We start from the raw sequence: 27,317 nt of genomic DNA, 5'->3' as shown, positions 1-27,317 counted from the left end.
AATGATAGTGTGCAGAAAAAAGTTGCATATCACAATATTTTAATCTAAAGCAGATTAGCAGGATCAGATTAGAAAATCTACTGGAGTGAACAGAGATGATACATTTACAGTCCTGGACGACTGGTTTCCTAAAGTTGTGAATATTGGTACAATCTTTTTCATGCTGAAAAGAGTCAATCACAAGCTGAAGCAGAAGCATGGACATCCATTTTTTGATGACAGGCACCAAAAACATAATAGTCAAGGCAGTTAAAGTAAAAAAATGTTACACTGAAATTTAATGACACATTTTACTGACTTTTCTTCTGATACTCATAAGAAGTAGTAAAGGTACAAAGTGGCAATGTGGGCAACTTACATACCTGTCGTATCAAATGCACATTTAACAAACCTACTGAGTTAGAATATTTTTAAGGAGACAGAATAGATAATTGGGCTCCAGTGTTGTTTAGTCAAAAACTACTGATTGAGGAGATCTGATCCTTTTCCAGTGTGGGCCATTCAGACGATCAGCGTATTTGACACAGGCAGATTATATCTGGAAAATGACCATTAATATAACTATTACTATGGCTATTTCCTAGCTGAATAATTGCCACCCCTCTTGGCCAGGTTTTTGGTCTACCAAACTGATCTTTCATGGGATACAATCATGACGCCACAAACACAAGCAGATTTAATAATACTAACAATGGCTAAGATCCATTAAATGTGCCAGTAACAATGAGCCAGCATACACAATAACAGGATCTCCAATAAATGCAATGCACCATTAATATATGTGTGAGTTTGCTGCTACGACATGTTCATGTGTGTGGTAGGCAACCAGTCCACTGCTTGACTTAAAAGAATTCAACTGCATTCTATCTCTGAAGTAATGATGATATGATTTTTAAAATGACCTCAAAAATGAATTATGTATACAGCTTAAATATATAATTATGATCTTTCAATTTAATCCTCTTTTGGAAAGGCTGCTGTTAAAAAATTGTTAACAGTCAAATTTCTTGATTTGATTATTTTGTGGTCATTTGTGATCAATTCTAATTATGAGATTTTTTTAAAATCTGAGTCTGAGTATATGACTAGTGGAGAAGCATGTGAAGAAGCATAGAGGTCATTCTTAAACACTCTCTTTTAACTGACTGCTTTTCATCTATTTTACATGAATCAAGCAGCATAAATTCAACAATAAGATTCTAGACATGTACAATGCAATGATCAGAAAAAAAATTCTGCTAATGGCCCATGGAAGTGCAAGTGCTTGCATGCTCCCTTTAGTACCTGATATTCATTATGAATTTATACCTTAATGACTTTAACCTAAAGCTCAGAAGCTATGAAACAACATGTAATAATAGGAACCTATGAGAGAAGAATGTTTATTGGTCACATACAGTCACACTAAGTGCAAAGTAGTGAAACTTTCATTTAACCCACACTTGAGGAGCAGTGGGCACCTGGAGACCCACTCCAGATATAAGACAAAGCCTTGGTGAAGGACAACTCTAATTTAATGATTAGCTGTTTTGCTGTGAAGAACCAGAAATGTTTTGTGGACAAAGAAACTTCACTCGACTTTCAATTGGCATAGCTGTAAGTAGATAATAACTGATATTGGATAAGGGACAGTGTAATGCAATGAAACAAAATAAAATTTACAGAAACTGATTATGATGTATATGAACAATCATGAAACCTGACACTGTGACACACTATAAGTGTAAATACTTAACCTAGAACTTCATCAAATAATGGAAATAGAACTTCACAGATCATACCTGAGAGGGATAAATGTATAGAAACCTGCTCAGACTAATCCAAAAATAATGATAACTATATGGAGAATCATTACAGCAGCAAAACTGATCTGGTGTTGTTGATTGTTAAAAATTAAATAAATTTATAAAATAAATTAAATAAGATAAAAAATGCATCAAATGAAGATTCATTTTGGGTGAACCTCTCTTTTAAAGAAATGGTGCCATGTATGTGTATATTGAAAGTAAAGAGTACCTCTTAAACTTGGTACTTGGTACCACCTACAAAGATGTGTATTATTAATGTGCTTAGAAAATATGACTAATTCCACAGTAACAACCATGGTGTTTAATTTTTTGGTTAGCTCCAGATTCAGACCTCGTGAAATTCACTTCAATATTAAGCAAATGTTAAGCTTCAGGTCAAATAAACACCTGAAAGACCCCACAGCTGAAGGATTGTTTTTTAAGCTTTTCCGCTCTGTGATGATAAACTTAGAATTATGACCAAACGTTGCACGCTAAATGGAACTGTAATTTCCAGCCTCTTACCAGCCCGCTTATTAAAGCATTTTTCTTGCACCATCTTGTGTTACAAACACTGTACAGGGGCACATCTTTGCCTTCCTGTTCCAACAGGAGGTTCTGGTTGACTGAGCAGTAAGACTCTAGTCTCCAGCATGACTCAAGGGAGTCATAACTGACTCATTATAAATGAATGAGTTGGGCCAGGCTACAATACATATGCGCAGCACGACAGGCATTGTGAAATGGAAGGGACATTTCCATACTTTTTTTTTTTTACCAAGTCGCAGGAAATTCACAGTCCAGAATATTGATTTTAAGTTAAAATAGTATGACCTGACTTAAAAGCATTGCAAGAGCAACTGGATGGATGTTTAAGACCATTTTGTAAATGACCTCACCTTACGCGCTCACTCTAGAGAAGTAAAAACACAACACTGAGAGTCTAAGGTCGGTTGTGGTAATGCATATGTATGATGCATGACAGTGAGGTGTATGGGTATGGGGTGATGTCCCATGGTGGTGGTGAGTCACTGGATAGTGTCAAACAGCCAAACAACCTTTTACAGATGCGCTAAGAGCTCTCAAGACCTTGGATAAGAACGAGGGCTGTTCGGCAAACCATCAAGGAGCCAGTGTTGTACTGTATCTTGAACATCTGCCAGTATTCTTCTCTGTCACTACCGTGAGCTAATACACATTGATAGAATAGCAGGTCATGATTCAGGGCTACAGAATGACCATTTAAAAAGATCCCCTTTTTCTGTGCTGCAGGTCCTTTTAGCGTGAATTGGCGATATACTACATTCTGGCCCTCGCTGGTTAAGCCCTCCAGGAAAATAATGCATGTTCCCATCAGTCATGCTACACTGCAGTGCTCCGCAACCCCCTCCGCTTCCAAGCACCCTCAACCCAATCCATCATTCCTGAGAATGGTGGCGTCAAGGCACTGTCTGGGAGCTCTCCCTCTAAAGGAATTGGGTGGGGGCAAATAGACCAGAAGTCAAAAAGGGAGCATAACATAAAGACAGTGAGTTACACAAAAGAAGACAGAGAGACAGGGGGTATGTACAGGAGATGGGGCAGGATTATCTTAGGCTCTTAATAAGAAGGTGTGATGCATGACATGACTGCAGGAGACCACTCCCATACTGTTTCAGTAACATCTCTCTGCTGTTCTGTGGAGCTACATTTTATGTTTTTTTGAGAAAGGAGCTGAAGCTGAGTTTTGTTGTTTCATTGCCCCCTCCACCCCTCCTCATCCTCATTGTCTGCTGTTTCCCATGAGCTCAGCTCTGCCTCTCTCTGACGTCCCCCTTTTTTTGTTTTTTTCTTTTGCTGTTTTACTTCATTTCTTGCTCTCTTGTTTTTTGCCTTTTTGTGCTCGTTCTTATTTTCTCACACATTTTGTTCTTTCCACCTCTTGACTCCATGTTTTTGTCTCCCTAATTTTCTTCTCTTTTACTTTCTGTTCTCCTTTACCTACCCCTTTTTTCTCCTCTCTACTCTCTAATTAACAGACCATCTCCCCCTCTCTCAGCTCTTTTATCTATCCTCTGCTTTCCTTGCTCCCTTCCACTGTCTCATTAACTGACAGCTACAGCAGTACTCCTATGAGAGGGCCAGATGAAACCAAGAGAGTGCTGTGACCTTCGTTTCACAGAGAGGCCACTATCAGTGACAAGCCATCAGCTGCAATGTCATCTAAGGTGCACACACACACACGCACACATGTACATGCTTGCACATACAAACACATAGACTTCGTTCTAATAGGCCACACCAAACCACCATGAGCACCCAGACACGCACATGCACACACAAGCATGCTGCACATTCTGGTGTATCATGGTTTGAGTGTATGTCAGCAGCCTTCAACCTTCAACCAGCTATTCACCAAGGCTAAAGAGGTGACACGTCCAGTAGAAAGAAATGACAGCCTTCTTGGCCCTCCTTCCATTGCACGCTTGGGGGATGGGGAGGTTATGAGGCCAGGATCCTACTGGGGCCAGAGTCCTTGAGGTGCATGCACACGTAAACACAACACACAATACACATACAAGGGCCATGCAGTAAATAACACCCATCAACCTGTGCTTTAATCAGCTTCAGGGACGCATGGGTGCTCCCTGTGATGCTAACAGGCCATCCTTCATTGATACGGTGGGCGGTGGGGTGGTCGAACCATCGCTGTATAGACCTGCAAGGTCAGTGATCAAGCCCTCTGGTTGACCTCTTGGGCAAGATAGTGACAAGTTAGCTAAATGCTGCACCATAAACCCAGGATGAAATAACCATTGGGCCAAGAGGAACTAACAACCTTGAGACCTTGAGACATATTTGCAAGATGAATGTGTGCAGTGGACATAGATCTTCATTCAATCTATGTATCTTTTTCATTGGATACAGTAGTTTGATGACAGTCAAACTACAATGGCTTAAACCTCATATTACCTGTAACACAGCTGAGTCTGCACTTTGGTACGGAAGACACAATCAGGATTATGTAGGCACCTCTGCTGAGATGATTGCAAAAATCGACCAGATGCCGATGCAGGAAGAGATGCATTCAAGACAGTGATTGCTAATTGCCTTGATTACAGGAGCTTCCATCTTTCCATTCCCTTAGTTCAGATATGGCTGTTTATTTTCTGAGGGCTTGTTAGAACAATATCATACCCCTGTATTAAAGTATCGTCATACCTTGGAATAGAGAGAAAAAGAAACAGCAATAGAAAAATAAGTGAAACTGTTCAACATAATGACATCACAGGAATGTTTGATGTCTTGGAAAGGGATTGAGGCTGAAGTAGGGGAGCAGCAGCTAAGACGAGGTTGCACACACGCACACTGTGCCAAGGAGAGAGCTGGTTTGACTGTGCCAAGGTTTTTCACATCTTGCAGCATGCTGCAAGGACCTGCCTCGCTATATTCCCTGCATGTTCACAAACATCTGGCACCCAACCCATCCCAGCCCATCAGTGACAGATAAACCAGATTCCTCCAACCCCTGGCCTCCCATTTAGTGAATCAAAACAGGCTTTCACAAGCATCTCTGAGGTTACACACTCAGAGGTTTCTTTTCCTAACATACTAGATGAGAGACATCCTAAACTTTTCTTCCGCAACAAAGTAGATTCAGTATTAAAGACTGTGCTTATATAATTGACTGCATAAATAATTAAAATATATTTTGTTGTTTTAATTCACTACTTAATATACTGAGCTAAATTCCAGAGTGCTGCATTGGAATTGCAGTTAATCTGAATTGCTAATTCAACACAAAGCTCAATGGACGACCTACACAAAGCATAATAAAGTATGGTTTTACCAAGTTGTGATTAATACTGAACAGATCTGGCAAAAAAAAAAAAAAAGAAAAAAAAATACAAAAATTTGTTGACTGCATGCCATAGGATTTACACTTGCTATCATCAAGAGATTCTCATTTCCTCTTGTGTTTGCTGAAATGTTAGCAGCTTTATTATGATTAGCAAATTAGCCGCTATGAAGATGAAGTGGAGCCGAGGCATCAGAATCAGTAGCTTCCAGAGAACTTGGCGGAAACTGTGTCAAATATGCAAGGCATTCTCTGGTGTCCCTTTTGTGGCTTCTTCTCTACTTTATCCCGGGTGCAGACACTAATTGATTGCAGCAAATACATTTCTGAAATCAAAAAAACAAACAAACAAAACAAAAATTACATGCTTTTGGCAGTTGTAAAAGACGCTGGCTGAAGAACAATAGAGAGACAGAGAGAGGAAACAAAGTAAGGAATTAAGTGTTATTGTAAGAAATTGTCCAGCTTTCCTCTGATTTTTGCCTGTCCTCTCAATTATTAACAACACACACCTTTAGCTGTGCAGACTCATTGTCTCCTTCCTTTTCCTCATAGATAGATGAAACAGCATAAACCACGCTCTGTTACCATGTGAGACTGATCTTCAACAGCTCTCTTGGTGAGTCAAAACCGCTATTCACTCACTAGATCATCTCATAATCAGCCATGCTGGAGTCTTAGGCTTTACTGTCGTCTATTTGTATGCCTTGCTAATTTTCCAAAACATGCTTGATGATGCAATGGCTTTTGTAAATTGAGCTTTTGTAAATGGTGTCTCGACTGATTAGGATGCAGGTGTAGCTGCTCAATTTACCAGATTCATCCATTTAGGGCAGATTAGTGTGTTTAAACACCCTTTCTTTCACATGTTCCACTAGCATGGGAGTGTGAGGGGTGCCAAGCTCAATCTGAGAGTAATGGGGGAGGTGTCTCTCTTGCTCAAATGGATCATTGCACTCCAGCTCCCAGGGTGCGGCAAGAGATAATTTGTAGGGACAGGCAGTGTCTCAAAGTAGACACTGATGTAGCTGGATAGCCAGGGTCCCAGACAGATGATCACATGAAGGGAAAGGGTTAAGAAATTCCACCATAACCCCACCAAAAGAAAAGAAATCCAAATGGTCTAGTATATTAGCTAATGGCGCTCTGCCTGATTAAAGTATCTGTGATGGTCGGCAGCAGGATTCAAAGAAGTGCATACTAGACAGACCAAAAGAGGTCAGCTGGGCTGTTAAACACGCTAATTAACATAAACTGTAATAGCCCGTAAGGATGTGTAGAGAGACAAGATTTAACACTTTAAACCATTAATGCCCTCTATCATCAGTGTGGCAGGCTTCCTATTGCACTGTGCTGTAGCTCACAAATTGCCACCAAGAGCTCCATCTGGCAAAAGCCATGAGAACTCATAGGTGATAAGGATCGGCTCCCACCCTGGCCACTACTGGCACTGCTTCATCATCACAAACAGTCCACCCGAAAACAATAAAGCAGGAAAATGGGCTGCGATTAAGCTGCCCCTGGCATATACTCTTTTTTTTTCTCTAATGAAATGGTCAGTAATAATTAATTTCAGTCTTAATCATGGTAGATGCAGTCATGGGATTTTTCAAGAAACTGTAGTTCAGCTAAAGTTCTCTCTACCTTACTTCAGGCTCAGCCATCCTCCTGAATTGGATGTGATTAAATATTTAGATTGGTGTGACTCCTATATTTTAGGATTGATTATTCCCTCTGCTCTCTTGTCTAAATGAGCCTAAGTCAGCCAGAGTTCAAAGGGTTTGTTTAGTAGACTTGCTTTGCCAAATGAAGCGGACACACAGAAATCCTGGGTGGCAGGCTGCAGAGGAGAAAGAAATCCAGTCACAGGGAAAAGTGGAATACTTCAAAGTTGATTGCAGTTTGCTGTACCTCCAGAGGCCAGCTACACAAACAAGCAGAAAGTGTGTAGCAATCAGAAATGTGGTGTTAGATATGAACTGGAGAGCAACAAAGAAGATAAAAGCGCCTTTTGCAGCTTTCCTGCTAAGCTTCTGGCCTTCCTTTGTTCCTGATGAGTCCAAGTTAAACACACCTCATGTAACCTGAGACATAATACTTGCAGTCCAAAGCCAAAAGGGAGAAATATTACTTATTCCAACCTCATGTGTAATTTACCCCCATCGGAGATTTCAAAAAAGAGGACAGCCATCTTAGCTTCTGCCCAGTTGCTCCACAGTCATCTCTAAGGCTGCTCCTTAGAAATCCAGAAGTAGCTCAGACATTATTTTTAAACTCTGGCTTTTTCAGATTTCTATTTTCACACACAATCATATCCTTTTATTCTTTCATGACTTTGAAATATAATAATAATAATAATATTACCTTTGGATTATGTAATCTCTGTTTGATGGTGAATTTTAGCACTTCTCTTTAGTTAAAGGCTCATAAATTGTCAAAAGTGCACAAATACAGCTCTTTTCAGGCAATCTGCTTCAATGTTTCTTCAAACAAATGTTTCATTTATTTATTTCTTCAACTAAAAGCCAGTAAGTTTTCTCTTTTCTACATTCTTTTTTAGCGTAGGATGAGAACTTAATGAGTCACAGCTTTGGGAGAAAATGTGGGTGTATCTGAGGGAAAGATCCTGAGGAGTCAGTGTTGAAAAAACAAAACCCAAAAACACCAGGATCATGTAAAATACAGCACACCCGTCACAGAAAAATAATAGGGTCTGTGTTTGAAATGCCTGTTATGGTGTTTGTCTTGTCTATGGAGAGAGCTCATTCTGGCTTGGTCACACCTTAATTTGCAAAACTGTGGGAGTGACAGACAGACACACACACACAGTGGCGTTGCCCTCCCGATGATTATAAGCTTGACTTAATAAGTGATGGAGAGGCTCCAGGTGTTTTTAATTGTACTTTAGGCCTGTTTATTATGACTGACTGAGAATTTCACAACAGGATCCGCTAAACACTCTTAAACATCTGCACTTTTTCACTTGTGCCTCATTTTTTTCCTTTTAACATGCTGTCGATTGAACATGGGATATACAAATAGCATGCCCCATATTCAAACGCTCTCCTTTTCTTCTTTCTTTCTGCTCCCCTCTCTCTCTTTCTTTCTTTTCTCTCACCTTTCTCTGCCTCTTCATTATCCTCTCTCGCCTCATATTTGTGATACAGCACATGATATGAAATCTACAGCCCAGTCCAAGCTCTCAACAGGCTTGTCAAATTCAGGCAGAGTTGGCACCCATTTTTGTGTGCAAACTTCAGGTTCAGTTTGGATTTGAAATTAATGAAATGTTAGGGATATATCAAAATTACAGTGATACACTGCCTATAAGCCATAGCTATTTTAATTATGCCCTTGTATCAGCTCATCGCACATCACACAAGAATCACTCAGAACTGTTGCGTGGTGTTTTTCAAATATGATCTTCTTTATTCCCTATTTTCTGACACTTTAGAGACCAAACAATCCTCTGAGAAAAAAATCTGTAAATTTTTTGATGTTGAATGTACTCATTAATGGCAAACCTTGCTAGATTGCCATTATTTTTTAGAACATTTACGGTTGTTTTACTGGTGTTTCATGATAGATAGGCTGATAACTCGTAACAACACATTAGACAGGAGCACGAGCATTTGTGTGTCGAAACCTGTCCAGAAAATTTTCAGACCCACCCAAGGTTAAATGTTACATACTTTACAGGCATCATCCAATGATTCTCTGTAATCTCTAAAGGCGCAGTGAAAGAAATTTAAAGATGAGAGGAACACTGAAATCAGAATGCACTGTGATGTGCTGGAATGTCAGTCAATTGCATGATCTCGTGAAAAATTTAAGCTCTCCCACTACTGGCAAATAAAGGTTTAGCTCATTGGCTATTGCACTGCAATGAGTTGCTGTTCAGATCACGCCATGGGGCTATATCTGTGTTAGGAGATGAGTGAATACTCCCTCTACCACTAATATCAGCTCACATGCCATGAGATGACAAGGCAGAAGAGAGTGATTAGATCAGACAGGGAGACGCTAAGTGGTTATGCTAATGTCCTGAAAGACACGCACGCCAATAAATCTATAAACTAACATTCATAAATGCAGACCTGCATGACATACAGCTGAACACACATGTACATGACGCATTAGCACAGATATGCAAATGTGCATGCATGGACATGCATGTCCTGTAAGTGAGCCTTTCATGTCGAGTTAAATTTAAATACAATCAAACAAACACACAAATATTCACTCATTGGCATATGGATGCATCCTTTAAATTAAAATATACTTAAGTCAGGATTTAGCATTGGTCCAATCTTACTTGCTGACTGTTTTGCCCTGAAACACACACATACTCATGCACACACACACACACGTACACATCTATTTATACTTGCACAAGTCTCTATAGCTTAATATCGGTGCAGCATCTGGTGCAGTAGTAAATAACCTATCCCCTTAAAGGGAGGAACCTGCTAATGAAGTCAACTGTATACTACTGCACTGCGTAACTCACTGAGGCTGGCTGGCCGCAGCATGGGGCTCCTGCTCACCAGGGCACTGTGCCTTGCTATGCTAGTGGCTTATACTGCAGCGACACAGATCAATTCATGAATAAGAGAGATCAAGCCACTTTTCACTTGTGTACTCTCCTCTCACTTACACTCTCACTCTGCATATGGCAGAGATAGCTTTGAATGCAGTCATTAGAAATCCGCTGATAGTACTGGGAAGCAGAATGGGATGCAGATGATGTAGACAGATAATAGAAGCTTCTCCAGTGCAGGGGCCCTCCTCCTTAATGTATGCCGCACTATCATCTTGATGTCTTTGTGCTAGAACATTGTTCCCTAGTTTGGAAAATGAGGTAAATCGGATTCAGAAAACAAGTGGATTAACTTAATCACCCCTCGGCTTTGACAATGACCTTCGCTTCTGAGGCATAATAAGGATTAGTTAGAAGTGGAAGGACATATGCCACGCAGAAGAAAAAGATTATAGTTCTCCCGTGACAGAATGATTGAAATATGCTATCGCCATTCCTTCATGGTGAGAGGTTTTGATAAGAGGCCATGGAGCAATGCATCATAACATTTGGCTGTAATATGCACAAGTAACCTAAGATATTTGTAACCCTACATATTAAATGCCTTAAGCGTAACTTTTAGTGTATAGAAATGTACATCAACAAGCCACAGTAGAATCACTGAAACAGGAAGGAAAGAGTTTACATTTACATTGAGGCTATTGATTCTAGGCTGGCTAGCATACATTCTCCACGATTCCTGTCATTATTGTGAAGGAAATGGCATAATATTTCTTTCAGCCCATGCTATGTTATTGATCCCATGCACAGGAAGGAAGTTATTCTCAGGGCTGTATGAAAGACAATCCAGGTGCGCCACTGTGCAAGCAGCTCAATAGGACATTAAAGTCAACAAGGTCATGCAAATTAATAACAAGGGTTGACCTTCGGCCTGAATTATGGGAAAGGTGAGGTCGGGTGGGAATATGAGGTCGCTGGGCATGCTGCTATGGGAGGAAAAAGGCAAATGGAGGAAACAAGATCTCCAGTACGAGAGGACAGATGGCAATTGACCTGCAATGACAGAATGGGCTGATCAATCGCCTATCAACCCTACATGTCCTAACAGGATGCTTGCAGCTCTGGTACATGATCCTTTATAAAAATAAAAATTGAACCAAAAAAAAAGAAAAGAAAAAAGTTTTATAGCAGCCACAGACAGGGGAGGATGTGCTGACGTGGGTTCACTGAGGGACGTGGCTGTCCAACGCTGTTGTTATTGTTGTCGGGATCAGGATTTATGCTATTGTTGTTATTGTCAGCTGGATATCTGGTTATCTATGAAAGGAGGCTTATTGAGAGAAAGCTGTGTGTCTGTGTGTGCCCCTGCTGACGTATCAGTAGATTTGTGTACAGTGTATGCTTTTCTCTGGGTGTGCGTGTGAAATGGCAATGACTGCTTTAGCTGCATTTAGTATCTCTCTGCTTGTGTTTCCCTCTCACGTCCCCCTTCTCCAACAACAAGGTGCCTTTTTGGGAGAAATGACATTAAAATGTGGTGACTGCAGTTACATAATAGGAGCTGGTGGTTGAGCTGCGGCTCTATGCGTTTATGTGCTCATCAGTGTCTGTGCTAACAGTGTGTCTTTTTGTGTCTCTATGTTAAACAGCACCCACTCTCGATTTGTCTAAAGAACTAATGTGATTGTTAAAAATTGTTATATATTTCAGCCATGTGTAAGCTGTCCTCAGAGTATCATGTACTTAGTGACGTGCCTACCTGCAATGCAGCCACGCACGTAAAATACAGACTCATACACAGGTTTACGCATGCATGCACAATGCACAGTGACCCTCTGATTTTTGACGAAAGAAAAAGTGATGCTGTGTGTTGCACCAGGCCTGCTGTAATGCAGCAACACACACTCATCTGAAACTGAGAAAAATCATACCAGCATACAGTTTTCTATTGCACTTGCTCCTCTTTCTCATTTCATCATCTCTTGCTAGATTGTACAGCAGTATCCCTTTCGGATGACACCTATCTGTCTCAGCAGCTGATGAAGTTTGACCAATACGTGCTAGTGCTGTCCTGTACTGGCAAATCCACGAAGAGAGTTGGAGGACATGTGCACACACGTACTCCACACTGAGTCACGAAGCAGTAGCAGGAGCAGCAGCAGAGGCAGCAGCAGTAGCAGCAGAGGCAGCTTGGCAGCACGACGTTGGCATTTTCTCATCAGAGGCGAGTGTAAGCGGATCGACTGGGCCGCTGTACTGCAGTTGCTCATGCTGACTCACTCTGTACATTACCAGCAAGGGAGAGACACAGGACAGGGCAGGGAGACCATGTTAGGCTCATAAAGTGGTCTCATCCCTCTCCTTCTGTCCCCTCCTCCCCTCTTCCCAAGGTTATCCTGCAGGGGTTGGGGGTAGGATGGGTTGCAAAGGTGACAACCCACTTGAAGCAGCCTCACTAAACGGCCCTGGACAAATGAGAGCCCTTCAATAGAGCGCTGGCTCTGATTAGCAATCTGTCCCTGTGGATATGACGTGTAAAGCTGACGACAGGAGAAGAAGTCTGAGACTGTTAGAGGGATTGTTACTGCGGCGTCTACGCTGGCTGGTTGGCTAGGAGGAGGAGGGGGTGTTGGTGGTGACGCTGTGGGTGGATGCACCATTTTTCTAGACCAAAATGAGCCCAATGTCACTGTGACAGTGCAGCGTTCCTTTGAGGGCATCGCAGGCCAGGGGGGAAAATGATGGATGAGTCGCCAAGCACTCTCTCCTGCTTTATCACTGTGTACACACACACACACGAACACAAACAAGAAATATATATACATGTAGTATACTCACATGATGACAATGCATACCTTGCAAAATATTCACACAAAAGTATCTGGGGATACACAGATCCAGCATGCACTCACACGCACCCACACCCACACCCACCTGCACAAATAAAATACACACACAAACATGCTCACACGAGGCCATTTGGGGATAAACACACACATGTGCACACATGCTTTGAGTGATTTATTTGTATCATCAGTTATAATTAATCACCCGGATATAAACACTCCAGATGCAGATATTTACAAGAGTTGTCAGTTATACACACATGCACACACACTTACACATACAGCACACAGCACTGGCTTCATTATGACTGCAGTCCAGGTTAATGCCACAAGATCAATGACAGATCCTCTCTCTCTCTCTCTCTCCCTCTCACCCCCTCTCTTTCCCCTCATTTCTCTGACCCAAAAGCAGCAGTGTGCTGCCATGCAGAGCACCCTGCAGCGTTTATTCCTTCTATGACCGAGCAGTAGCCTCCAATAAGGCCCTTGGGTCATACCATTGCTAATACTGCACCTCAACATATCATCCATCCCCCACATATCCCACCAACTCCAACCAGCCCACCATTCTCTACAATACCAGCTATGAGGGTTAGGAGGATTACACTCAAAGGCAATTACTTAAAGCCCTGATTACCAGTAGAAAATTGTAACCACTACTGCTGCTGGAATGGTTGATTTACGTCACTCCAATAAAATCACTCAGTTAAATAGGGCCCATTTTAATGTACAATTCTGCAAGATATGAAAAAATTCCACAGTTCAGATGTAGCAATTGTACTGAGCAATGCAATAACTCTGAAGCATCATAAGCATCTGTGATCTGATTACTGCATATTTACAGTAACTGCAACAGATTACAGATGTCATCTTTTTGGAATCAGATTACTCTAATTCCATTACACCTAATCAAATACTCCTCCTCGGCTCTGCTGAGCTCACAGAAAGCAACATCTCTGACAGTTCCCATGCAGATGCGGGTCTACGCAGGCAGTGAAGGAGAAATATGGCCGGCCTCTGGTGAGCAAGGCGCGTACAGCTGAGTGGCTATCCATCACGACCCTGCGGCGGAAAGCTATACACACTCTGGCCACTAAGACCCACCCCGTCTCATAAGAGGGAGAACGGATTTGGAAGAGACTGAATTGCAAGAGAAAGGCCTCATAAACATATTCCCCCAGGATAGGTGGTGGTGGTGGTGTGTGTGTGTGGGGGGGTCATGTAAAATCCTCCAGCATGGGGTTGGAGAAAAAAATGTCTGGCCTCTTAGATTGATGGACTAAGCTTCAGCGCTTGTAGTGTTTTTCCTGCAGCACAATACACAGGGCTGTATGGCTATGATTACTTGTAGTCAAGCCATGGCTGGGAGTGGATGGCGGCTACAGTATAAATATTAGGATTAATGACCATGCTGGTCAGTCTAGTGAAACATCATTCATACTACTATTGCATTCCAATGTCATGTAGGCAAACAATGGCACTAAAAAGAACATTTGGGGGTCTACAAAAAATAAAATACATTTGTTTACTAACCTCAGGTCAAACATGATGCTGTACACTGTGACAGATGTGCTAAATAAACAATACGTAGGATTACTTGGGAACTACAGGTGACTTAAAATGAAAATCAGTATGTTAAAAAATGAGGGCTTGCATACCATTTGTTCTGTTGGTCACAAGAATGATAATGTGTGGAATAAAACATCAAAATGTTCACCCAGCAGAAAGGGCAGTTGAATGTCTCCCCCTATCCATACTCACACACACACATAATCACTACTCTCCCTTTCATGAGATCAACTGCATAAGGTGATTATATATGCAGATCGTCTGGCTCAGAAAAGGACAATAGTGAAAGGGGAAAGTGAAGCGGGGAATTGAAGGAGAGAAAGGGCGGTGCTTTAACTAGGTCGCAAAGAGAGCTTTGTATTGCGACACAATAGCTTTCATTAATAATTAAAAACATGCCAGCGTTGTATTATGATTTCTCTTAAGCTACACCATTGTGTTACCAGATGACAAAACAGAGCTGACTTGCATGTCGATGAAAATGTTTCCTGATGCACTTGACTGGGGCAGCACGGGGGGCCAGTGACAACACTATTGACATTGCTTCAGAAAAACTGCGCCCAAGTCTCCCAGGTCTGTTGGCTTGAGCTAAAGGAACGTTTGTGAAAAGCAAAAGTCATTTCTGTCATCATAAAAATTCTGTCTCAAGTATATATGTAGCCAGTGGTTTAAGTCCAGAATGAGATAAAGAGGACTGCAAGGTGTGATGTTGGTGTTTTCGGTGCCATTCGCTATATTTTGCAGTAAAGGCATGTAACCTGTTGTGTCCAGCATCAGTGATTTTTAGCCAGCAGTGAACAAACATTGTCAGTTGTCGGTGCAGGCCACTGCTAATTGTGCACTTTTCCTTGTGTCCTTGCCACCATACATCTTCAGTGTCCTGTCACTGAAAACCGTCAGCTCTGTCACTCTCCAGTCCTGCCACTTCAGAGGTATCCGTGTCTCTACACCGAGTGGAGGTAATCTCTCAGTATGGATTTGGTCACATGGCAAAGGCAAATGTGTTAAAGTGGACAGTGGGAACTGCACCTGAGAGTTGAGTTCTGATGCTGCGAGGAGCCACAATGATCCTTTTGTTCTTTTGGCTTTAACACTGTATGCTTTATACATATGTCTGTGTGGATTCATCACACCTTTTTGCCTGCTTACATAAGCTCCCATGAATTTCATCTGATAAGTTGTGGCAGCCACATACTGTAGAGGAAGCTTCAGAAGACGGGCACTGATTTCAAGCAAATCTGTCCGGACATCTCCTCTTTCTGGTTCGGTACACCTTTACACAGCTAATGAGCGGGCGTCTTCATTCCCTGCCTAGTGAGATAGTCTTTTTCATGCCTTGTGTCAAGAAACACTGGCGATTCATTACCAGGAAGGAGAGATGGAGGAGGGAAAAAAAGAGTATGATAGTTAAGCCTGAGCTTTAAGACAGACAGCTATGTCCCCTAATCCCTTCTGAGCAGCAGTAAGCCTTTCGTTATCGCTCGTTAGAATTGTGCATCCCTTAAACACATTAACTTAGGCTCTAATGCTGGCCCTTTTTGTAGGACACAGCGGCTGCTCATAGCAGCCAGTCACTGGGCTGAGAGGGAAGAAACATGCTAATTGCAGTCAAACTCATCTAATTGGGTAACAAGCTTTTTTTTTCTTTCTTTCTTTTTTTTTTTTTTTTTTGAAATGGATGCAGAGTATCAGCACATTTTACAGCAATGAACCTTATCCTGGAAAGTTCTTTGGCAATTCCTGTCAGAGAAGGAATCTACTGGTAAAGTCTGGAACGAACACACACATTGACAGTCACTCAATCATTTATGTCTGCACATGGTTGTTTATTTATATCATTCTCTTTCTTTCTGCATTACATAGCTGATTGGTCTTAGTCGCCAGGTGGCATGTGTCAAAGAACATCCACATGCTTGGCAGAACCCAACATTGTATTGTAAACAGATGATTAATGCTATTCACTTCACCTGTCAGTAATGTTGTGGCTGATTGGTTAATACATGTTCAGTACAGAGAAACAGAGGCAGAACCTTGTTTTTCTACATCCTCACTCCACTCTTCTGTAGTCTACAGTAAATCTCCAACCAGTGTTTGCCACTCTTGACACTGACCAGCAGCCCATCATCCCCTCAGTCTGTGAACCAAGTGCTCTTTTAGCTGAATGAATAACTCATAACATTCAGAAACATGATAAATATGCAAGCAACAGGACACAGAGAGGCAAATAAATGAACAGGTACAAGGCTGTGCTGGAAAAATTTCAGCATGAAACATGATCCGATATAATATCTGTATTTCTTCCTCCTGTAGTTATTCTGAACCATGAACAAATGAATATGAAGGAGTGATTTGCTTTATCCCTTAACAGTGCCCAGGGTACTGTTGTACTGTATACAGCTATGTTACACAGTTGCTGCCCACCATGGCTTCAAAATAGTGCAAACATAATTTTATTTCAATGTTTTTCTTTCATTTCTATTTGCTGCAATTCAGTGCACATGGATAAATACAGCCTGATGCCGCCTGTGATCTCCAACTGTAAAAAGGGTTGCAGTGACAAGGGAGGACCACAAAGACGGAGCGGCCACTACAACAAAGCAGTGCTTGTTATGCATTCTGACTGCAGGATGGCTAAGATGCTTGGTGTTTGCTGAGACAGCAGATGACTTGCCTTGCTCTCCCTGCCCCTTGCTCAACCAAGGCAGGATAGACTTAATTGCCTCATTAGCAAAAGGGCCAGTGAGGAGTCGGCCTCTTCCACATTGTTCAATGTCAAGAGCGCAACCGAGAGGAAAGGTTAATAGAGTAAACAGCATCTCCCTCTCCTAAATGGGAAAAAATGTTTGTTTTCTAGTATGATTGGTCAGTGGACAAAAGCTTCATTTCACACCACAGTGATAGAATTATGCATCTTATCTGCACACTGCACAGTCTAACCTTCATTACTCCTAACTTTGGAGTATAACACAGCTTGCTGTTGCTATGTGGTGACTCCCAAAGCTGTCTTTTTTTAAGCTTGGACCCGTCTAGAAAGCACAGTCATCATGCCAACTTTAATTATTTTAAGAGCTTGAATTTGCAAACTCTGCTATTTCCTCCTCCACAGCGTCTTTGGACTCCAGACAGCAAATCAAGCCAAATGCTAACACTCTTGATTTCCCTCTTGAAGAAAGACACACAAAATAAAAATTATGTCTGCTGCTGAGAGAAAATGAGAGGTCCAAAAAAGCCTCATGTTTAATATTTTTGAGAGAGACATTAACTCAGAGTACAGCCTGGTTTTCACTCGCTTCTACACTTTTCACTGAAAAGCATCCCCATTCTCATTCAGCACCACAATATGACAATTTCATTTGAAGTGTGACAGTTTGGACAACAATGCCAAACTAAAACAGGCATCTTGACTGCAGTTGTAAGCCTCTGTCTGTCTCCTCACTACCGATGTGGTAATCTATATGTCGGGTCTGACAAATGGCATGATGGTCCGTGCTGTACATACAAGTGTGCACTAAACAGAAATGCAGATGATGACTTATACAAATGCATGAAACATGTCGCTACCTTCACTGAATAAGCTGCGAGTTATCATTAGAAAGTGGCTGGCATTAGTTTTCTTGTCTCTCAGCTACACTCCATTACTGTAGTGAGTGTACACAACCACATGAGCACTAGTAATGGAGAGTTGCACAGAGCACTTGAGTGTTTATCCAGCATTAAGAAGCACAAACACATTCCATGTTCACCTTATGTTCATGCAAAGCCGGTCCTGTCCTCCATGGAGGAAATGAGTCCAGTATAGAGCACTGTAAGATATATGTGTAACATCCATACTGTAGATACTTCATGCTGTGGATTATACCACCCTGACTGCTGGGCACTTCACGACACAGGCTACATTAAGAGATGCACAGCCACACATCTGCATGGGCAGTATAGCGTAAAGGCTCCATAACATCAACAAGTCGAGTCTAACGAGTTGGAAAAAACAAAGGTGGTGTTGCCATCTGTTCTGAGCCAGGTTGCTGGGAAAAAGGGAAAAAAAGTATGACGACATGAGGGGGAAAAAAGCTTTTTCAGTCAGCACTGGCAGTATAAACTATACTTTGACCACAGCCTGAGCTCCTGCATGAGTGACATTTTCTCCTGTGGAAACTAACTTCTCAACCTTTCGGCCCGTTAAAGGGCTCTGCGCTCTTCAATATGAAACACTGAGGGGAGAGCTGTAGAGTAATCAGTGACATTATGTTCTTAATTTCTGGACAACCGAGCAACTGATCAATGACATTCAGTCTACAATGTTTTTGCAGTGCTATGAGAGAACAAATGGCTGGCATTGTGGTTGGATAATTAAACCATCCATCACACAACATGCACTGAAAGAGAACAGGGCTAGCAACGTAAACCCAAGATTGGACACAAGTTACTGCATTACACACCTCTTAATGAATGGCAATTACATGACGTAAGGCTTTGATGACCAAAGATTTCGTCCCTATAAAGAATTAATCAGCAGACTGGCATATCTTACAGAGCTTTAAAGGTCATTCCCAAAGTTTTGTTACAGTCAATAAAGACATTAAGCCCGCTATTTTAAGTTACTGCATGATCAACATTTTTTAGTCTACAGCTCATAGAAAATCCTTTTCTTCTTTACACTTAGATCTAAATCAGACAGATGGCTGAGCTCTGACTTCAGAGTGAAGGGGATTCTCCAGCTGGTGTTCAGGTCTTGTGCAGGTAACCGCTTTGTCTTCCACCACTATAATCAATGGCCACCGAATTCCCTCCCTTCCAAACACCATCCATCTTTGGGTCTTTGCAGGCTGCTCAGTGACGACCAAAAGCGGCTGAAGATAAATGTTTAAGGGGCAGAAGGGCCTCTACTGATTAAAGCCACTAACGCTTTAGGGAAGACTGGCAAGCAGAAGAGGAAATGAAGTGAGACAATGGAGCATGCGGGTTCAAAACACCTAATGGAGTGTCCTGCTTGCTGGGCTAATAAAGTGTTTCAAATTGAAAGGAACAGCAGGCGTCTAAATAGAGCGACGAGGAACATTTCCTCGCGTTCTTTCAAGCTTCCAATTGGAAAAGCAGGAGAGGAGGGGAAAAAAAACTCGCCTGGTTGGTCATTGTTAGGTGCAGTGCAAGTTTCTTTATCTGCAATCAATTATGAGGATTGAATTACAGCTGAATGCCATGCAGAGTGAATGAAAAGCCAGTGTTTTATGGCATCAGTACCACATTGGACTAAATACAAAAAATGTACGTTTCAGAATTCTTTCTGTCTGCTTGAAAAATTCTTTGCTTTATGATTTATGAGGACAACATCATGTGGCTGCAGTCTGGCTGTGAGCTGTATTCTCTTGCTGGTTCTCATCTCAGCAGCAAGATGCTGTTTAAATGTCCAAGGTGATATTTGGACATGATAATCAATATTCCCAGCATGTGCCTAGGAGCTGCACAGGTTGGGGTCTGACAGGTGCACCCCATGACCAATTAAAGTGCTAAGTGTCTAGTAAGAAAGGATCAATTTTTGGCAGACAGTTTACATTGGCTTTGACACTATGTCACTTACTTATGATCAGTCAAGGCAGTCAAGCCTTTTGTCCAGAGGTAAAAACATCAAACTGTTGAATCAAGGTCTCCTCAGTTGAGTTAAGAGAATGATTTCATATCATCTTGACCTGATGTGCAATAATCTGTCAGGCATGATCAACCTGTGGACACCTTCACCCTCCCAGTTGACAGAAGAAATCTTTGAAGAGACACAGGCTTGCTATACTGTAACAATGTCACCCCAGTCCTGCTCATTGGTTGTAAATGTTTTATGAACAGTTTGCTTTTTCTTCCTTTGTGTCCTTGATGTAAACACTATGCAAAGCTGCTTGAAAGTGAAAGACACCTCAGCAATAAGGATTTTGGTTTTTGAGTTGTTTATTTTCCTGCACTGTTAGATCGCACAGCTGCACCGAAAACAGAGATATACCTAGTTTCAGAGACAGAAAACATAGATCAAAAGCATGTTCCGCATAGAGAAGACAAGCATGCCAGCTTTCTTCCGCACTGCCAGTTTTCACTACGGCAGGAAGCACTTGAAAGCAGCACAGCAGGGCTGGGAGCTCTTGGATGATAGCATCTCAGCCCCTACCACTGATAAACAAATCATTTTAAATGGCATTTTTGTAAGATGTATGAATTTTGCTCACTTTTGCTCTCGCAGCTGAAGAGCCCTTGGTTGGCGATAGACGGAATTCTATTTCCAGCAATGTCAATACCTCCAAAGAATTAATATCAGGACAGACCATTAGTCGGGTGAATCGATGGGAGACAATTCCATGCTCCACCTCGCCGACAGCATCAGTGTTTATCTCAGCATTTTGTTCACTCTTTGATCTCATCGGCGCTTACATAAAACAATCATAGACCTTGATTAAAACATTTATGCACACAAGCATCAGTTCACTTCACATTTTCAAAAAAGGCTGTAATTTCACTTGCTCTATTGACTTTCATGGTTATTCAAAAGACAGAAATCCTCGCTTTAGTGGAAATGGTCGTGGCTACATAGATTACAGTGAACTAGGGTTCCACATTTAGGGCCGTATTAATTATCAAAACAGAATAATAAATGGGTAGGGCTCTATTGATTTTTTTTTTACAACTCAGCCCAAAATTGTGTTTTTAAATAGATCTTTTTATATTATTGTTATTATTATTATCTGATAAACTGCCAAATAATTTAACTTGAGATATAATCACTAATCCTATATCTGAATGCTTGGATTTGATTGACTGGATAGCATCATGTGAGATGATTTATAATGCATGCATTTGGTCTCATGGGCTGCCAGTGCCATAAAGGGTAGGAATGCTTAATTTAGAAACACTCTGTCAAAGTGTAATAATTCTCAATCATTTTGCTGTTAAGGTCTGAGTCCAGATAGAATGCCAACTGGGTGTGGACCGAAACCGTGATCTGCCTGTTTGTGACCTCGGCCTACTGGGCATAAAGGTTTCTTGCTGCAAAACGTTATTCTGCAGACATATATTTACACTTTATATCTTGTATGTTTAATCTGGACTAGTGCAGAAGTGACAATTTTTGCTTTTACAGAACTTCATGTGCTGGAAAATTTCAGAGATGGAAACCAGCAGAGAGTCCAGTCCAGTTACTGGTCCAGGCAAAGAGTGAGACCAACACACTGGCAAAGTCTCATTTTTACACTTGTTTATATGCACATTAAACTAACATCTAACTCAGCAGTAAAAAAGCATGTTCTGCCCCAAAATAACAAGCTATAGAACTTTCCTCATGGTAAACTAATCAAGAACATTTCATGTTTTGATCAATAAAATGAGCTTATCATTACCTGTTGTATAAAACAGCAGGTACTTGTTTTATGCATATTAGTTTTTCTTGAAGAAAACGTCTCAAGAATTGTTTATGTATAGCAGCAGAGCACAGAGTGTTGTGTAGTGTCATGTGTAGGTTGTGCATGTGGCTCCAGTTAATGTGGATGTGAGCCTCTCCAGAACATCTGTCAAAGATTAGCAGTAAAGTGAAAGAGGCAGTTCCTGTTCATACGTTCCAAAATAATCTGGCAGTAATTTTCCCAGTGAAGGATGAAAAGGGGGAGGGTTTATAGGTCAGGAACACTACACAAACCCAGCTCTGTCTCGGCATGTATCTTGTGTTTTACAAGAAATAAGTGACAAAAGGCTCGTGCAGAATAATACTTGGATTGTTTGGAAATAACGGGTGTGGCAGAAACACACTAGGAGAAAGAAACAGGGAAATACATATTGTCAAAACAGCAGCTGAATTCAGGACAGACTATGTTCATCCCACCAGCGTGACCTTTATTTTTACCTTGAACGTCTTTGGTTGCTATAAAAACACAACCTGCCTTGATCCTCTGCTAGCAGGAATAAAAGCACTTATAGTACAAAGCAGGTACAACTTCACCTACAAACACTCCCATTCGAAGCATGGCATCTAGCTCGCTGCGACAGAATAGAAAGACCTTCTGACTAAAAGCACCACAATCAATGAAACATGAAGAATCCCTCAGGTACAAAAAAAGGACGGCTTGTTATTCAGGGAAGCACACTGTCATTCAAAGGCCATACACATCAGGGGAAAGTGCTTGGAAGGCAAATCAGTGTTTGTTAATGATATGGGTCAATTGTTTTGAGGACGGCTGGACCTCTGTACTCATCTGTAGGTCTCTTCAGTCACCCTTGGTGGAGGTTTTATATTCCAGAGAGCTCTGGCCTCACTGAGAAATTCAGATTTGCCATTTTTGCTTTGAGTAATGCAATCCTCTCTTGATGTCAGTCTGTTTGCACTTTCTTCTACATGGCAAGTCGCTGACATCGTAGGAGGCAGGGAAGTCATTTAACTTGAGCAATGCACTGCTAGCTGTTTGCTATGTTTATATGTATTTTTTGTCATACGGCCTGAATGTGACATCTACTGGCTATTAATTCCAAAGTGCTTGTTTTGTGATGCATCACATTTTAACGTCGTCCCTTTGCTCATCTGGGTGTGAAAATGTTCTTAATGTGTTCGTCTGCAAATCTGCATTACGTTCATCAAATAAACTCTCTAACTAAATTCATTGTACCAACCAATTAAAATTAAGTTTGGAGCTATTTAAAGGTTTATGTTTTCACAATGTGAGATAAAGGTTAACCCGCTGTGCGAGGCTCCACACCTAACTGACAAATGCTTTAAATCTTGTGTCCTGCCAAGCAGATGTGCCAAATTCATCACATGCTCTAAAAAACAAATATTTTTAAAGATGAGAACATGCATAGGGGATGCCACATGATAACGCGGAAGACTAATGCGCGTCAAAAGGAGATCAAAATGAAGCCTTAATATATAGTAACTACATGTCAAATATTGAAATGTCTCTGGCTTTGTAAGAATGTCAGAAGTCTATGGTTGGGTGTGTGTGTGGGAGTGTGATTCAGGCGCAAACACATCAAGATGTCACTTCATAACCTCTGGCTCAGGAGGCTCCTGTCATCTTCACATTTCAGAGATCCTCTGCCTACCCCGGCAGACAAGCTAAATATAGAATGGGGACAGAATTTCTGTTTGGAGCCACTGCTCTCTTTATCTACATCTAACACTAGCATGCGTGCACATGCACTACCATCTTCTCACTGTTGTACACATGTGTGGATGCATGCAGACACACAAACATCAGCACACACACACATGCACTAATATTAAAACTGTACTGCACTCATATGATCACTGGCATTGCATTGTCTTACAGACTGATGCTCAAACGAGGAGAGGTTGCAGACGTTTGAATCCTTGTACAAAAGCTGCTCATTCTTTCCAATTACATTTCTGTCAAGTTACTTACACTGTGTTATTACTTTTTGGACGGTCAAATTCCCTCATCCAGAATCATTTAATCCTTGCACAAGGACAGATAGACAATCTATCACTGGTCTCCGTCACCTGGCTGAGTTTACCACACTGTCACTACGTTCTTACTTTATAACAGCAGAGTTACAGAAGGGAGCTACGGAACTCTCTGTGGCAATTAATTGTGCTACTTATCTGTAATGTGAACAGTGGATATTACATCTCCAACAGATATTAAATTAAGGATGTCTCAGGACTTGCGAGGCCAAAGCCAAATAAAAAGGAAATGAGCCCCTATTAATGACTATTGATTTTTTTTTATAATAAAACAGCCACTTCCTCCCTTTGCTTGGCCTTGGTGTTGATCTTGAATTAATACAGGCTATAACTTTAGGAAAATGTTCTTCAGAACAGCAAAGCAGGCTAGTCAGAAGACATGTAGCAGATATTTTGTTGTTGTGTTTGAGACACACATGCCCCACGTGGTGACGGCTCTGGATGCTCACCCTACTGGTATTATTGTCAGCTGTCTGAATTGTTTCATGTATTCATATCAGGTGACATGACAGGGTAAGGAGAAAAGGCTTCACCATGGAAACAACAAGTCATTTAATCCTCCAGGCAAAAGCTGATGGTTATTTTAAGAGAAATGTACCATTATTATTATTAGCTGGGAATAAATAAATGACTGTGTCATGTTTTTACCTTGCTGTAGCTGACTCAGCTGTTCCACCTAAGAATCCTTGGGTGTGTTTATCGTCACCATGACCATCAAAAGGGATTTATGGTTTTTAGATAATCTAGATTGAAGCACATCTAATAGAACGAGGCTGATGGCTGAAACCACTAAATGTGCTGGTATGCGGTGGCCACTGCTGAGTCAGCTCCTTTGATTAAAGCACAGGATCAGTGACCATCACCACTGTGCACATAGTGTGGATTCACTGCTTGACCGAGCCTTAACAAATCAGCTTGTATGCAGGTCCACATTATATCTCCATACTTCCATTTTCTAAGCTGCTTATCTTATTCAGAGGTGACAGGGGAAAGGAACCTTTCCCAGAATGCACTGGGAAAGGGGCAGGGTACTCTCCTGAGAGATCACCACAGTATCGAAGTTACTGAATAACGGGAGCTGAAGATAACAAACTCTCTGTGCTTGTATGAACTGCACAGCACAGCCCACAACAAGCATAAGCAGCACCAGCTGCATGTCTACACTAACAGAATGAAAACATTAAACACAAATGACCAAATCCTTCAAGATTCTGTCCAGACTGCAATGAACAGAAAGCATCTCACAGACTACAGCACAACTTCTGGACTCAAACCAAAGCAGACAAGCTGCTAGCTCCTAAGTTCATTATCCCTCATATGGCCACTGCTCTCAGTGTAACTCAGGGGTTTCCAAACTTTTTTATATGCAGTATTCCTATTCATAGTCACATCAGACTGTAAATTCCCTGCTGAAAAAAGCTGTTATATCCCCAGTTGCACCCAGCGAGGGAAATTCCACTGCAGGTGATGAGACAGCAGTATGGGAGTGTGAAACCTCTTACTGGAAGTCGTTTTTACACACTGTCTCACAGCAACTTCCAGTCAGTGAAGTTGCAGGGAACAGTTCCTCATTTAGCTCTGAACCTTGAATCTACGGCAGGCACTCAGGCAACATTGCTGTAGGTAGTCATAAGAGCAGTACTAGAATTAGTATCAGCAGTGGTGATAAGATATGTTGCGGTCATTGCTGATAGACAAAGGATGCTTTCATTTACGATCATAAAAAACACATTTTAATTCACCTTTTCAAGTCTGGTCTCAAGGTGGAGAACAAATGATGCAGCCTAATTAACTCCAACAATTTTCTAAAATCCTAAAATTATACTCAGGGCACTCAAAATTGGGCCAAACAGTAAGAAATATCATATGGAAAATATTTAACCTTAGTGGTTGCTGTATATGCTGCATTTGAGATTTCTTGCCTTTATTTAACGATGGTATAAAAACCTATTCTGTATCTGCATCAGGCCTGTTTTTGAAGAATAAATATCAGTGGATGCACATACAGGGTCAACAAATCTCCTTAGTAGATTTTAAAAGGAGGGCTCAGATGAACTTTTATCCCCTTGAATTCCCTGTCTTTTCAGAGCTCCCCCCTTCAAATAGAGCAGCCTCTGGTTTGGAAATCAGCGTTTACTTGTGCGTTGTCATTTTGCAAATATGCCTAAATATAAATAGCAATTTCTAGACATTTATGCATTGGAAAGTTCAAGGGTGACTGTAATAAAAGAAAATGAACAAAAACCAATAAATGTATTCTGACATCATAGTAAATCGGAGCTTAAAAAAATTTGCCAGCTATGTTGTTAAGGACGGCTTAAACATTAGAAATGTATGTAAAAAAAAAACACAAACAGAAACATTGTTAACGACAGACATCAGTGTCCACATCGCCAGTGACGATCACGCTGCACTGCTTCTGAAATTAATTAAATATCCTACAACGGAATGGGAAGTGACTTACCCAGAAACAAAGAGCGAAATATTGCAGACATCACGGCTGGAAATCCCATATGCAACGGAGCTGGAAACAATGCGCTCAGACTGCCTTCAAATTCATTCGGCTGACCTAAGTGCAGGCACAACGAAGCGACACCATCAGCGAATTGAGGAGCGAAATCACAGATAAATAAATCTTCATTGAAAATATGAGTCCAAGGACATCATATGTTGAACACGCCCGACATATCTAAGCTTCCCAAGGAGAAGAAACGCTGCTCTTTCTCTTCATCGACATTTTCATCGCAGGCTACTTGGCGTCAAATCAAAGTTCCCTGGCTGTCTGGCTCTGGCGTGGGACGTGTTGTCTCAGGGTCCCCTCTGTCTCCACCTCAGCAGTCTTTCCTCTTTTCCTCCTCCGCTGCACAAAATGCTAGAGAGGAGGAGGAGGAGGAGGAGGAGGAGGGAGAATAGGTGGATGATGAGGGGATGCTGAAGGATGGAGACCTCTAGAGTCTGAAGTTCTCTTGCACAGCCCGAGCATCGTGCAACAAACACTGAAAGGTTTGTTAAGAGGATGTCTTGTTAGGTGTTGCTGGTACGAGCCATCAAAGTGGCGCTTTAAAGAAAATGATGATTATGGTGAACTGCATGTAACGATTATAGCGAGTCACTGCTGGGTTTCTAGTGAGCTTACACGAGCTTTTTTAGCTTAAATTTCTCTATGTAACTACAACATTAATATAGGGTCAGTGTTTTTAAAAGGTATTTTACAATATTTAATATCACTGTGCGATTTTACATAATACATGATTATAGTGATGAATAATTCTACATGTTTTAACTGTTTTTC

At 41.3% G+C, this 27,317-nt stretch overlaps 1 protein-coding gene across 1 annotated transcript in view; it reads right to left on the bottom strand.

Moving 5' to 3' along the window:
• The window catches only part of clmpb (CXADR like membrane protein b), a 63,714-nt gene extending 36,604 nt beyond the window's left edge, over positions 1-27,110 (bottom strand). The window contains exon 1 of the mRNA XM_046390425.1: positions 26,490-27,110. Coding sequence (XP_046246381.1) covers positions 26,490-26,538 — 49 coding nt within the window. The 5' untranslated portion in view covers positions 26,539-27,110. The remainder of the gene's footprint in view (positions 1-26,489) is intronic.
• Positions 27,111-27,317: the final 207 nt, after the last annotated feature.

Source organism: Scatophagus argus, chromosome 5 (genome assembly GCF_020382885.2).
Source record: "Scatophagus argus isolate fScaArg1 chromosome 5, fScaArg1.pri, whole genome shotgun sequence".
Taxonomy (NCBI): Eukaryota; Metazoa; Chordata; class Actinopteri; family Scatophagidae; genus Scatophagus; species Scatophagus argus.
This window is presented reverse-complemented; position numbering and strand designations above follow the sequence as displayed.